The sequence below is a fragment of the Schistocerca serialis genome, chromosome 9, assembly GCF_023864345.2.
Source record: "Schistocerca serialis cubense isolate TAMUIC-IGC-003099 chromosome 9, iqSchSeri2.2, whole genome shotgun sequence".
NCBI classification, from domain to species: Eukaryota; Metazoa; Arthropoda; class Insecta; order Orthoptera; family Acrididae; genus Schistocerca; species Schistocerca serialis.
The window spans coordinates 239,723,596-239,738,257 of NC_064646.1; the positions used below are offsets into that span (position 1 = coordinate 239,723,596).

General features: G+C 42.0%; 1 protein-coding gene across 1 annotated transcript in view; it reads right to left on the reverse strand.

The window, feature by feature from the left end:
* The window catches only part of LOC126419513 (uncharacterized), a 730,476-nt gene that overhangs the window by 322,565 nt on the left and 393,249 nt on the right, over positions 1-14,662 (reverse strand). Inside the window, exon 8 of the mRNA XM_050086703.1 lies at positions 9,899-10,004. Within this exon, the coding sequence (XP_049942660.1) occupies positions 9,899-10,004 (106 nt within the window). The remainder of the gene's footprint in view (positions 1-9,898; positions 10,005-14,662) is intronic.

Genomic DNA, 14,662 nt, shown 5'->3' on the forward strand with positions numbered 1-14,662 from the left:
GGGACAGGATGATAGGACATCTGCTAAGACATGAGGGAATGACTTCCATGGTACTAGAGGGAACCGTAGAGGGCAAAAACTTTAGAGGAAGACAGAGATTGGAATACGTCAAGCAAATAATTGAGGATGTAGGTTGCAAGTGCTACTCTGAGATGAAGAGGTTAGCACGGGAAAGGAATTCGTGGAGGGCCGCATCAAACCAGTCAGTAGACTGATGACCAAAAAAAAAAAAGTTATAATTGTATAATGTATCTATCACTTCAGGCAACACTTCCGCTCTACAGTTTCTTTCTGTTCCTTTTCCGGAAAACATTACTCCAGGAGCTGCGCAATGTGTAATACTCACTAGTCTGAGCACAACATCTCGCTCATTATGGAGGGATGTTGAGTTCAATTTATAGACAAACAAATGGGAAGCTCTCTAGATAACACGGAAAACAAACGTAGTCACTATGGTCCAGAAGTCAGCTGATAGCGTGTGTAGTGTTACATTACTAATTACTTTATGCATAGTTTGTGAAATATGTGCATGTGTTAAAGGTGACTGATATGATAAATAAATGTGCACAGTAACATCAGCATTTTACATTATCAAATAATTTTTTTTGTTGAATACTATTGTACATTAGGGGTAACCCCGAATTAGGTTGTGTTGTCTTAAGGGGAGACGGTGGCAGAAATAATGAAAAATTTACAAATTATTTTCATTTGCTTATTTGAGAGTAAATATAATTGAGATTATTAGCCGAATTTTTTCCCCTGAAATTCGAACTACAAATGGCATAAAAAAATTAAAACCCTAATGCGCCAAGCCCGCTTTTCAATGTACCAAATGCAGGAAAATTTTTATTGCAGAATTTGGACTGTGAACCTACAAAATATAGCTTTAGAAGGCTGTGACTTTTTGTATACATAACAGCAGTGTTGTAAAGAAGGCCGTGGAGCCATCTTCTGGTTCAATCAGTGTGGTGTAGAAGGCTGTGGAGTGTTGTAAAGAAGTTTTGCGCTGTTCTAGGGAATTCGAGTGACGCTTGATTTATTGTACCATTATTTGTGCAAGGTTGAATCTGTTGATCCCTTTTTACAATGCCTAGGCCTGGTAAAGTATTTAAAAATATAGTAAGTCCAATATTTCCAATATAAAGCGAAAACTGACATTGAGGTTAGGGTCTGGCCTGCATATGCAAACATTAGCTTGTCTCCGAGTGCATCTAAAATAAAACTTGGGGCAGGGATTCTGTCAGAAGAAACAAATCATGACAGAAATACAGGTTTCAGAATTGTGGATCTGGAAATGGTGGCAGAAGCACTTAGAAAAGCATGCAAGTGCTCTGTTTGTGGAGGAAATGCAGATTTGGTTGATGATGGATAGAGAGAAGGTTTGGTTTGCACATTGCACATTTTGTATCAAAACTGTGATGCTGACAGACCATTCAAGACATCAAAGGCCAGTAATAGAATCTATGAAGCCAATATGAGATTTGCTTATGGACTAAGATGTATAGGGATTGGAAGAGATGGCGGAAACCTTTTATGTGGTATTATGAACATGCTTGTTCCTCCCCTAAAATATTCTGCAATGAATACTGCTCTCCTCAATGCAGTTGCAGAAGTAAGTGAAGAGAGCATGAAAATGGCAGTCCTGGGGGCAATTCAAGAAAATTGTGAAGCAATAATAGCAACGATATGGCAGTTTCCTGTGACAGTTCCTGGATGAAGAGGGGGCATACTTCACTGCATGGAGTTTCAACACTCGTTAGTGTCGACATTGGAGAAGTATTAGACTTAGAGGTGATGTCTAAATATTGTTCTGCATGTTCCTTGCACAAGAAATCTATTGATGCTGGTAAAGAAACAGAATGGCAAGAAGACCATAAAGCTGTTTGTAGCAGAAATTATGCAGGCTCCAGTGGTAGGATGGAAGCTGCAGGTATGAAATTCATTTTCCATAGAACTTTGCAAAGGTATGGAGTAAGATACGTACAGTATTTAGGAGATGGAGACTCTAGTGCTTTCAAGAATGTAGTTGAAAGTCATCCCTATGGAAAAGATTGCACTATTGAGAAACTGGAGTGCTTAGGCCATATTCAGAAGAGGATGGGTAGACGACTCCAAAGACTTGTTGCAGACAATTAAGGCGAGCTACTAGAGGATCGGAAGCCACTGGGAGGTAAAAACAGACTAACAAAGAAGAGAATTGACAGCCTATAAGTCTATTATGGTGCTGCAATTAGAAGTAACCTCACAAGCTTGGACAGTATGAGGAAAGCAGTATGGACCATTTGGTTTCATTACTTGTCGACAGACACTACACCTCAACATGGCCTCTGTTCTAATGAATGGTGTAAATTTTTGAAAAGTAAGGACAGTGGGGAAGGTTATACCCATAAAAATAGCCTTCCTTATGAGGTTTCAGTGGCCATTAAACCAACTTATAGAGCACTGGCTTCACCAGAACTGCTAGAAAAATGTCTGCGTGGGATAACACAGAACCCAAACGAAAGTTTCAATGCTCTTATTTGGAAAAGATGTCCAACGACTGTGTGTTTCCAATTTGGTGGTGAATATGTCTGCTTTGGAAGCTGGAGCAGTATTTAATGATGGGAATGTGGCAAGACTTCACATCCTCAGCAAGTTGGGCCTTACACCTGGAGTCTTCACTGAGCAGATACTGCAGATCATCGATAAGCATAGAATCGTGAGGTGGAGACTTCAGTCCAGAACATACAAAGAATTGCTAGGCAAAGGAGCATAGAAGCTAAAAGAGCTGTAGAGGATGATGAGGAAGAAATGGAATATGGATATGGGCAGTTTTAGCTAAGGTATGATAGTTCTTTTTTTCTTTTTTTTTACATTTCATCCAAATATTAAAATGATTTTTCTGCAACTTAAGGTTTTCTGCTTTCAGGAACACATACATCAGAAACTACTGGAAGGATTGCAATGATATTTGGCACACCTTTTCTTTTACTTTGAGCAATATCTAAGTGGAACAAAATTTTAATCGAGATATTATACACAGTTCTGTGGTTAATAATATATTGAAAAGTCTGCTTGTAAAAGATGTTCGAATCCAAAATATCACAGAAAGTAGTAGCATTAATTTACCAAAAAGTTACAGAACTTAATTGTACACCTATTTGCGTTGATTATTTTACCATTAAAAAAATGTACCAAATTTCCCTCGAAATTATGAAAAAGTGTACCTTAAAATAATAATGCAATAAAAAAATTCAAAATTATCTCACTGAATTAGATTGTTATTAAAAATTGTGAATTTTTTTAAAACATCATATTAGATCTCAAAACATAAGTGTGCAAAATTTCAGTGAGATTGAAAAAAAATGGCAAAGATATGGATTTACAAAAATATCAGTGCGAGACTGCCACTGTCTCCCCTTAAATACACTGGCATTGTACTCGGGAGAATGGAGCCTCTCCGTCTAGACGCTCTGATTTAGGTTTTCCGTGCCTTCCCTAAATTACTTCAGGCAAATGCCGGAATGGTTATTATTATAAGACCACCGCCCATGTGTCCCATCTTCGTCAACCTAGACTTTAAAGTCTGTAAATACCTTTATATATGAATTATGTTTTTTCTTGTTCTTAAACTGTAATGCAATAACGTGTCCAGAATCCTTGTAAAACTGTTCCACGTATCAATAAAACTACTACGAGAATATTTCCACAATTTATATTTATCGTGTTTGATAAGCTAATACACCACACGCCTTTCTGAAAGTTTCAGACTTGTTGATCACAGGAGAGAAGTTGCGTATGTTCTCGATCAAACGTCGCAGGTTCGAATCCTGCCTCGGGCATGGATGTGTGTGATGTCCTTAGGTTAGTTAGGTTTAATTAGTTCTAAGTTCTAGGCGACTGATGACCTCAGAAGTTAAGTCGCATAGTGCTCGGAGCCATTTGAACCATTTTTTCGATCAAACGTTTCACAGAAAGAGGTTGGAATTGACCAATTTTACTATAGCAGAATTCTGCCTGCTACGGCATGTAATGTACTTATTTGTTTTTTTAAAAGTTATTTGCTGTAGAGTACTACTTCTGAATTGGGCCCCGATACTGTAATAGGCGCTGATAATGCTCGCATGTACAACGATGATATACTCCATGGATGCCAGTTCAAAACGAGCTAATGGAAAAAATTTTCACCTCCAGACTTTTGGTGACCAAGGAGAGGAGAAATAGGGGAATAAAGTTTCTGATCATCGTAACCAACGACCTAGGTTAATTTCAAAACCTTCAAGCAGTATGTTATGAAACGAAGGAACGTGTCACTGTTGACGTTAATTCATTCACTGGATAGGGATTTAAGATAGGTGGCTCGATGTGTGCTATTCTATATGATTTAGCTGTATAGCACCATAGGGCTTCAATCTCTCCCTTCTTATTCAGCAACAGCGTTAACTTACTTAGATTCGTGACTTCACTCGGTACCTAGTCTAATAAGTCACGCTTAAGACACAGGAAGGAGTAAATCCTTTTTTAGAATGTCTACTGTAAAATAGTTTGTGATTATCGTACGACAAGATCCCATTTAAAGCCATGCAATTATTTTAGTATACTGGGAATCCCCACAGAATGCATTAGCAGGAATTTTTATGTAATGTGAGAGCCTGCCATAACGGGACAATGGAATTGTTCCATTTAAGAGTAATCACCATACGCGTTAAAACATTTATAGCACTGGGAGGCGGGATACTCAACCCCTACTTCGTACAATACAGTCGGCCGCTGACGGCTCCACAACCGTTCAACTCTTGCACTCCCTCGTTTCAGCTGAAACCGACATCTACGTATTTATTTCTTTACGTAGCCAAATACGTGTAAATCACATATTGAAAGATCCAGGTTGTACAGAGTTTCCCAATCAAATCACTGAAGCGTCTGATCGGCAGTATGGGGGCGGGCGTTATCGTGCAACGGATGATTCTGTCACGGTCCGAGGACAAACGACAAAGACGTGGAAACGTCCCACATATCCACCGGCAAAGAAATCCGAAGCTGTTCACGCAGCTTCCAGTAAGGCCATGATGTGCTTCTTCTTCGACTATAGGGGACCTATGCTCGTAGAGATCCTCGAGCATGGAACCAAATCATTGCGCTGCACTTGGTTGGTTGGTTGGTTGGTTGGTTGATTCGGAGGAGGGGATTAAACAGCGAGATCATTGGTCCCATTGGATTAGGGAAAGATGGGGAAGGAAGTCGCAGTGTCCTTTCAAAGGAATCATTCCGGCATTAGCCTGAAGCGATTTAGGGAAATCACGGAAAATCTAAATCAGGATGGCCGGAAGCGGGTTTGAACCGTCGTCCTGCCGAATGCGAGTCCAGTGTGCTAACGACTGCGCCACCTCACTCGGTATGCTCAGCAATATGAAGACACTTTGCACAAACTGCGTCACCCCATTAAGTAAAAACGCCCAGCAATGCTGTCGGACTGAATCATCCACTTGCACGATAACGCCCGCCCGCACACTATCACCCGGAAGCTTTAGCGATGTGGTTGCGGAACACTGCAACATCCTCCTTACGGCCTGGATTTTTCACCATGTGATTTTCACATCTTTGGCATAGACATCGGTTTCGGTCGGACGAGGAAATGCAGCGACCGACCGCATTCTACGAAACAGTAGTTGATCGTCTCGTCTCTTAGTGGGACAAATGTTTTGTTAGGAATTGATCGTAGAATTGCATATGCAAATAGGAAATATCATTCTGGTTGAATGTGAACTGGTGTCACTAATGGATTGGCGGGTACAAAACTCTTTTGAACCATTCCATGGTCCTGTTGTGGTGGGTGTTAAGTTTTAATTTGACTGTCCCTCATAAAAACAAGGATGTTACGTTTTCTTAGCCATTTTATAGATTTTAATGTGATACTTTCCTCCGCGCCAGATAGCGACAAAACACGCAATTACCAGTAGTGATTCTTGTGTTTAAACTCTGTCAGTGCGTACTCCTCACATTTAACTCAAATCATAGGTGTCATGCGAAGTGATAATGAATTTCATGAATCGTGTTAATCTAAACTAGTTTGGTGCAGCTCTCTGTGGTAGTCTGTTCTGTGCAGGTCTCTTCATAACTTATGACTATTGTAACTTACATACAGTGGTTGGACAAAAATAAGGAAACACCACGAGAAATTAATGCCGGAACACAAATACAGATGGTAACCATGCCTGCAGGTTGCGCTGTTGCACTTGAACCACGAATGGCAGTGTACAATGTGTCCAATACTTTGCAAGTGTTAGTCATGGTCGGAACGGTGTTCCGTATAGTCGTGGGCGTGTTTTGTCGGAGCTAACTGAATTCGTATGGGTAAAGTGTTGGGGCTTCTGTCACAACTCGAGCCCCAGCAATTGAAGGTACTGCCGTAACCGAGGTAGCTGAAATGTTGACACCCTATCGAAGGTTAATACAGCATTCAGGGAAATCGAAAAAGCATCATTCGCTAAGGCACAACGCGGAAGAACTGAATGAGAAGAGGTCAGCGAAGAGGGCTGTGGCGAAAAGTGGGAGGAAGACAGCTGCAAAAGTCACTACAGAACAGAATATTCACTCACGAACACTGTCAGCACAAAAAACAACAACAAGGGAGCCGCATATTCATGGAATTTCAGGCTGAGCTGAAATTCCAAAACCAGTCATCAGTGATGCAAATACCCGTAACAGCGCAGTAGTTGTTGTTATACGGAAACGGAGCGATTTATCTGACGTCCATAATAGTGTGATTAAAAAAAAAGGTTGAAATGGCTCTGAGCACTATGGAACTTAACAGCTGAGGTCATCAATCCCCTAGAACTTATAACTACTTAAACCTAACTAACCTAAGGACATCACACACATGCATGCCCGAGGGAGGATTCGAACCTGCGACCGTAGCGGTCGCGCGGTTCCAGACTGTAGCGTCTAGAACCGCTCGGCCACCAAGGCCGGCAATAGTGTGATCATTGGCTTTCGAGCCAAGAGTGGAAGTATTTCTGAAACGGCTAAGTTTGTAAACTTTCCCCGTGCCATCACGGTTAAAGCAAAATGGCGCTTTTCAAAACACGCGCCGAGGCAATTGTGGTGCACCACGGGCCATAATGACTTCTGCGGAGATGTGGACTGGCAAAGAGACATGTAACAGTTAAGAAACTGACCGCCAGTGTGAACCAAGGGACCTATGGGCCTGTGCAGCACCTATGCTGACTGCTCTTCAACGGTGACAAAGGCTGGAATTAGCATTCAGTACCATAACTGGACGTCGACTGAGTGACGACTGGTGTTTTAATCACACGAATCGCGTTTTATACTCTACCGGCCGCTGGAGGGTACAACGTGAAACCTCTGAAACATTTGCCGGAAGGGTCCAGACCAGAGGAGAGCTTTATTACTTGGGGAACGTTATCGTGTCATTTCCTGTATGTTCTCGCCATTCTGGAAGGCATAACGGATCAGCACAAATGTACCTCTATCCTTCGCGGCCAAACTAATTCCTACATTCAACTGTTTGTTTTCCTCAGCACATCGCATTTGCCAACAGGATAATGCAATGTGTCAAATTCCACTCACCAACTTTCGCCTCCGTATGCGAAAATACTTTTTTGACGTTGAACTACATCGGAAGGGAAGTCAGAGCTCTTACGGAAAGGTATAGGTGTTTGTTCTTTCCGCGCGCTGTACGAGATTTAAATAATAGTGAATTCTGAAGATGCTTCGATGAACCATCTGCCACGCACTTAAATATGATTTGCAGAGTATCCATGTTGATGTAGATGCTTTAACTTATCAGTGTCTGTCAAAGATAAAACTAAACTTTGAGTATTTGAGGTACTCAGCGTCAGGGATGGATGTTCAATACTTAGAGACACTATTTCCAGATGCGTCAACCGCTGCACAGGACTACCACATGTACGTGACGAATGTAGTCTTGTCACCTTCCCGGAACAAAAAAGGCAGTGTATTGTGTACTGTGAGTCAGATGGCAATCGATTTGAATGTCGAAACCTATTTCTGTCAGGGCTTTGGGGAGTCAAAAGGCACCACACGGCTACATTCACACTGGCACCAATAACATCGGCCGTCAGTTTGGTAGCGGTGTGTCCGATGAGCTACGTCAGTTTATGGCAGAGCCAATAACGTTAGAATCTATTCTATCCTATATCTGTTCGAAATGTACGTGGCGAGTTCTGTATACTCTTACCCCGGTCACTGTAATAACCAGACAAGTTTTAAATAACCAGACAAGTTTTACGACTATTTGAGATGAAGAGAGAAACGTTGCGGTGATCCTTAGTGAAGTAGGAAAGCAAGATGGCGAACACTATGCACACCTTCAAATAAATTCAGAAAAACAAACAGACCCTAGTTAATTTCAATGACTGCCCTTCAGCATGTGTGGAAGAGAACACAAATTTCAAAATAAGTTACTCTGAACACCAAAAATACTGAAAAGTGAAAAACGTACATCACATTTGCAAACCACCACCAACACAGTCACCACCGTACTTGCACCGAAACATTAGTGAGCAGTAATAATAATTCGTACACAGCTAATGAGTAATTACCTTAAACCACTACTACTACAGTAGCATTAAGCATCAACAATTAACATATGCCACCTTTCTCACTGGAACACAGGATTTTCGATTTCATTATATGGGTCTAAAATTTCCGATTTCACTTACGTTGTAGGTTACATACTGCAATAAATATAGGACTCTCCGTCTTCAGGCCCCATGTGGCCCATCGACCATCCGACCACCGTGTTATCCTCAGCTGAGGATGCGGATAGGAGGACGTGTGGCCACCATACCGCTCTCCCGGTCGTTATGATGGTTAAACTTCCTGGCAGATTAAAACTGTGTGCCGGACCGAGACTCGACTAGTCGGTCGAGTAGCGCGTCAGTTGGCATCACCAGGCTGAGCATATCCCAAAAAATGTCAACAGCGCATGGCGGCCGTGATGGTCACCCATAAAAGTGACGGCCACGCCCAACAGCACTTAACTTCGGTGATCTGACGGAAACCGGTCTATCCACTGCAGCAAGGCCGTTGCCAGCAGTAAATATAGACATGCTGCAAAAATGGCGCGACAGCCACAGAACATGGTTCAAATGGTTCAAATCGCTACTGAGCACTATGGGACTTAACATCTGAGATCATCAGTCCCCTAGAACTTAGAACTACTTAAACCTAACTAACCTAAGGACATCACACACATCCATGCCCGAGGCAGGATTCGAACCTGCGACCGTAGTGGTCACGCGGTTCCAGACTGAAGCGCCTAGAACCGCACGGCCACACCGGCCGGCACAGAACATGTGTAATATTAGGTAACGACTGATTGATTAAATTTTTAAGTTGTTGGAAACTTGTGGATTACAATGAAGCAGAGATTTCAGACCATAGATTCAGAGACATATCCCTGTTATAATACCGCTCGTCCTGAGGATACAGCAATCGCCTTCTATCTTCTACTATACTTAAAAAATTTTAAACAGTCCAATATTTGCATATATGAACGTCGGTCGATTCAATTGAAGAAAACAAACTCATTTGAATTAAGCCGACTGTCGGTCGTATTGTGAACGGTCGGGCGTTGGGATCAGTTTCAGCGAGACTGCGCACATACTGGAGTACTAACTTCAAAAGTTAGGCTGTCTTCGGTGGATGTCGATCGTCGGCGGAACACCCTACTGCCGGCACCGCTGTGACCATAGCCCTAATCGTGTCCCAGCACATTCCCATATCTTCTGGCGACTCAGTATCATATTATGATATGATGTTGAAGCCGAAGGTAGTTATCATATAACGTGACGGTCGCCAGGCAACGCTGAATAATAACTGTGTGTTAGTGTGTGGTTGCCTGTGGAGTTGGGGTTGGTGGACAGGTACGAACCTTCTTGAGGACGCTGAGGTTGACGTGCAGCGCCAGCTCGGTCTTCAGCTTGTCCGGCAGCAGACCCAGGGCCGTGTTGATGTCGCCGCCGCCCTGAATTCGCCCCCTGCAACCACACAACAAACATCTCTGTCAGATACGTGTTTTCCTTTTTAAGAGATGGTCCTGTGTCGCAGAAGGGCAGAAGAGAAAGGCAGAAAATACGCTCTAAGGAAAAAAATAACAAAATAGTGAGGCGCCACGATGGAACTATTCGAATTCGACAGAAATCAGTAGATATGACGCACACGTATAGACAAACAAATTATTGCAATTACAGAAAAAATTGATGATTTAGTCTAGATAAAGAGCTTCACAAACTGCGCAAGTCAATAACGCGTTGGTGCATCTCTGTGTCTTATGCAAGTAATTGTTCGGCTTGGCAATGATTGACAGAGTTGCTGGACGTATAGCGCCAAATGCTGTCCAATCGAAGCGTTGTATCATCAAAATCCGGAGCTGGTTTTAGGGACTTGCCAGCTCCGGGTTTTGACGCTGTAACGCGGCAGTTAGACAGCGTTTGACACGATACTTTATAGAGGACAACCAACAAGGACCAGAAGTGGACCAACCACTTTGTGTTTTCCTCTTTTATAAATCATATAATTTTTCTGAAATTATAATAATTTGTTTGCCTGTACATGTAACTCACATCTACCGATTTCCGTTCCGTTCGGATAATTCCTTCTTGGTGCGTCTCTTTTTTTTGTCTTGGAATGTATATCCTAAAGACCACAGTTTCCATGTTGACCTCTGAGACGAACTAACTGGATTGTTAATATTCACAACAAAGAGATTTAGAATTTTTACAACAGTGTAAGAAAACCGCACCACGTAGAGTCCAAAGTCAAATAGCAGTTGCAAGAGTTGGGCCTTCAGCAACACAGAATGTCCCACTGCAAACTTTTAACGGATTTTCAAGCACGAGGAGGAAGTTCTCAGATCTGTGAGTATCTTGAAGATTTTTTAAGCAAGAACCCAAAATGTTTTCCCAGACGACGAGTGTTCGTCAGAAACAAAGGCATATTTAGGAGCGCTCCAAGAAGTGTGATAGGACCGCTCTTTTTCTGTGTACACATCAACGTTCTGGAGGACACGCTGAGCAGCAATCTGCGACTGTTTTCTGAGGATGCTGCAGGGTGTGAAAAATGTCGTCTTTGAGTGGATAGGATTTGTATTTGGTGTGGTGAATGATATCTTGCTGTAGATTTGGAAAAAAAGTAAGATAATGCAGTTGAGTGGGAAAAACAGTCCTTTAACGTTCAAGCACGGTAGCCGTATTAATGGTTTGCTGCTTGACACAGTAAGGTCGGTTACATATCTGTGCGTTAAGCTGCAAAGAGAATGAAAATGGAATGTGGAAGTATGGTCATTTATAAGGAAGGCGAATGTTCGATTCCGGATTAATCGGAGAATTATAGGAAAGTGTAGCTCACCTATGAAGGAGACCACATAGCGAGGACTTGCTGTATCAGTTCTTGGGGACTGTTCTCGTGTTTGAGACCCTCACGAAGTCGGATTAAAGGGAGGCACTGAAGTAATTCAGAGGCGTGCTACTGGATATCTTGCCAGGAGGTTTGATCAATATGCGAGCGATACGGAAATGCTCCGTGACTTCAAACGGAATTCTCTGATGGGGAAGAAGACTTTTTTTTTTTTTCGAGAAATAAAATTCAGGAAGTTTAAAGAACCGTTGTTTGCGACAGACCGCATAAAGCTCTTACTGCGAGGAACATACATCTCGCGTAATGACCGCGAGACGAGAGAAGTCACGGCTCGTACGGAGGCATATAGATAGCCATTTTCTTCATCGCCACGTTTCCGTATGGAGCAAGGAAGGAAATCTCTTGCAATCGAACAAGGAACCCTCCGCTTTCCACCGTGTGATAGCGTACGGAATATGCGGAGTGATCAGAAAGTCTGGAAAGCTTGAGTGCTGAGGCGTTGGATGCGTTGAGAAATAACTGTTAAGAAAAAAAATTCGATACGTTACACCTCTTCTGAGATAATTAGCAGTGATGATAGCCAGTCAGGCCGTTGCTCGAGCAAATTCGAGCGGTCCGCCAGAGATGGTTTCTCAAAAAATATACTTCGTTTGGTTTCCTAAACCCGAACAAGAGAGCTATACAAAATTGGGGCATGGGACGGTAGTGAGTATCGAACCCGAATCAAAGACTAGCAGTCTCGTGTGCTAGAATCCACGGTATAACAACTGGCACTAATTGTAGTACGTGGCAGGCTGCTTGAATTTGGGAGCTCAATGGCCTGATTGGCTACCTTCACTGCTAATTAGCTCGCAAACTGCGCAACTTATCGAATTTCTTTCTTTACAATTATTTATCAGAGCAACGTAACCTGCAACACTCTTAAAAGTTCTCCAGATTGTTTCCGACCGTCCTGTAGATGTGGATGCAAACGTATTTACTGATCGTACATGAAAACACATACAGAGCTAAACGGTCTGACCCAGAAGACATACATACATAGAATGTTACAATAAATTACTATATCCCATTTTTTCTTCTGGAAATCATGAATATCAAACGCTACATCAGTTACATGTAAAGAATCGAACCGGTGACTCGGTCGTCACAGCCAGTAATTACAGCCCCTGCAACATGTGGACGGAGTGCGGCAAGTGGCATTGCTTTCTCTCCTTGCAAAATCTCGACAGCTGCTTAGGTGCATATGTTTGCGGTTTCTGGTATCTGACCAGGGGCCCTATTCTGTATCGTTCATACCGATCGGTGTAGTAGGTTTGTCTGGGTAGTTACGTCATTTTCGGTTCTTTACCGAAATATCCTATTCAGTAAGCTTCTGAGACCTGTTACCGAACGGTCCACCCACCGATTTTACGACAATTGTACCGAGAGGTTTTGGATTTCGGTGTGGCCCTGTCGATCGGTGAGCTGTGGTTTATGTACACCTATAATTTGTTATTTCAAACATATTTAGCGGTTTTAGCTTTGGATTTAGTGACTGTGTAACTAAAGAATCACCAGAGGACGCATCCGGTTGGAAACCGAGTTCATAATAGACTCTTTTCCTTTGTTAGAAATTTGGTTAGGTTAAGTTACTAGTGTGAATGATTACACCTAAAAAAACCGTTTTCGGTCAATATTCTCTCAAAATATATGTTATTTTTGTGCAAATAAGAGTTTAAAGATCAATAAATATCAAGACATCGGCTATGCTTACGTATATTACATGAGTGTGAACTGACGTTACTAGTGACTTTGTGTACTTTTTCCAACAAATGGTTTGGTTAGTAATTATCGAAACACGTTTATAACTTTCAAGTAAAAAAGTAAAGCAATCATGTGAAGCCTGATACTGAAAACCTTCCAAACTATCACGCATTTATGACTCATGCAGCACCGTTTGGCAACGAAGCCAGCTTACGTTCCTCTACGCTATAGTACAAGAATTGAGCGGTATGTTTCTGTTGTTTGGCGTGGCCAATAAAAAAAGAAAAAAAAGTAGTTAGCGCGCGGGAATGCGAAATGTAAGGACGCGGGTTCGCACATAAGTGGATAACAAATTGTTTTTCCTCTTAATATATGCAACATTTTCTGAGACATTGTTATTCGTGTAAGTTAAGATTTTTCTGCAATATTCGTTATTACATGTAAGGGCACACTTCGTCAGTAATAATTTCGTGATTTCTGTGTGTTTGAAACACGAAATATGAAATTGCTGTGAGTGAAACAACAGACCTTTATATTTTTTCTTGTCAGGAATAATTCACCATTTTTTCCGAACATGTAGCGATTACCGAGTATGCGGTTAGACAGGAATCTAAGAGCACAACATAAATTACTGGGAATGTAACCAGCAGCAGTCATCTTCATTATCTTGCTTGTCACAAGTATTTATCTGCGATAGTTTCAACAACAGTAGACAGAGATGAAAGATCTCCGTCATAATATTTTTACACTGTAGCACCATATACGAAATATTTTCACTCATGAGATGCATGTTATAAACTTCGACGGACTGCAGGAGCTCTCAAAAATGACTTTTTTCAATTTTGTTTTTAAGACCCAAATCGCTGACGTATCATATAGGGAAGTAAGCTACTTAATTATTTGGATCTTTTGGGAGCGAGTTGTAACCACATTCTGTTTATCTTCTTATTCTTTGAAAATCTCAGAATCAATTTTTCGGGTGTTTTTATAGTTGTATTAGTACAATGTGGTACTACACACTATTCCTAACTCATTTTCAGAAACGTGAAGTACAAAACACGATGTCAGTGAATGAGAATAAGATGACATAATGAGGCATTTACGACAGTCTGCAGAATGCAGTCGTTATTATGCAGCCTGGGAACATGTGGTCAGGGAAACTTAAAAATTTCTATGCATTTCAGCTGAGAATCAAGGAAATGGATATACTGCGCCTGATACAGTTAAGGAGGAGGCAAGAGTGATGAAGGAGGGGACGGCAGCTCGATGGAATGCTGCGTCATGCGCTATGGCAACGTAAATGCAATTTTGGGTACTTCGAAGGATAGCGCGCCTTTGTCGTCTGCTAGCCGCTTTGTGTTCGTGGCGCTGTGCGCGCTGCAGTGTGCATGCGCACGTCTAAGGCCGCTTGCTTTTGATTGGCTTGCGCGACGCGAAACGACAACAGCGCTTCGGATCTCTAGACCCGAACGGTATCGCTTCCGAAATGCATACTGAATAACGCAGGAGCTCTAATTCGAGTACGAGACCGTTCGGT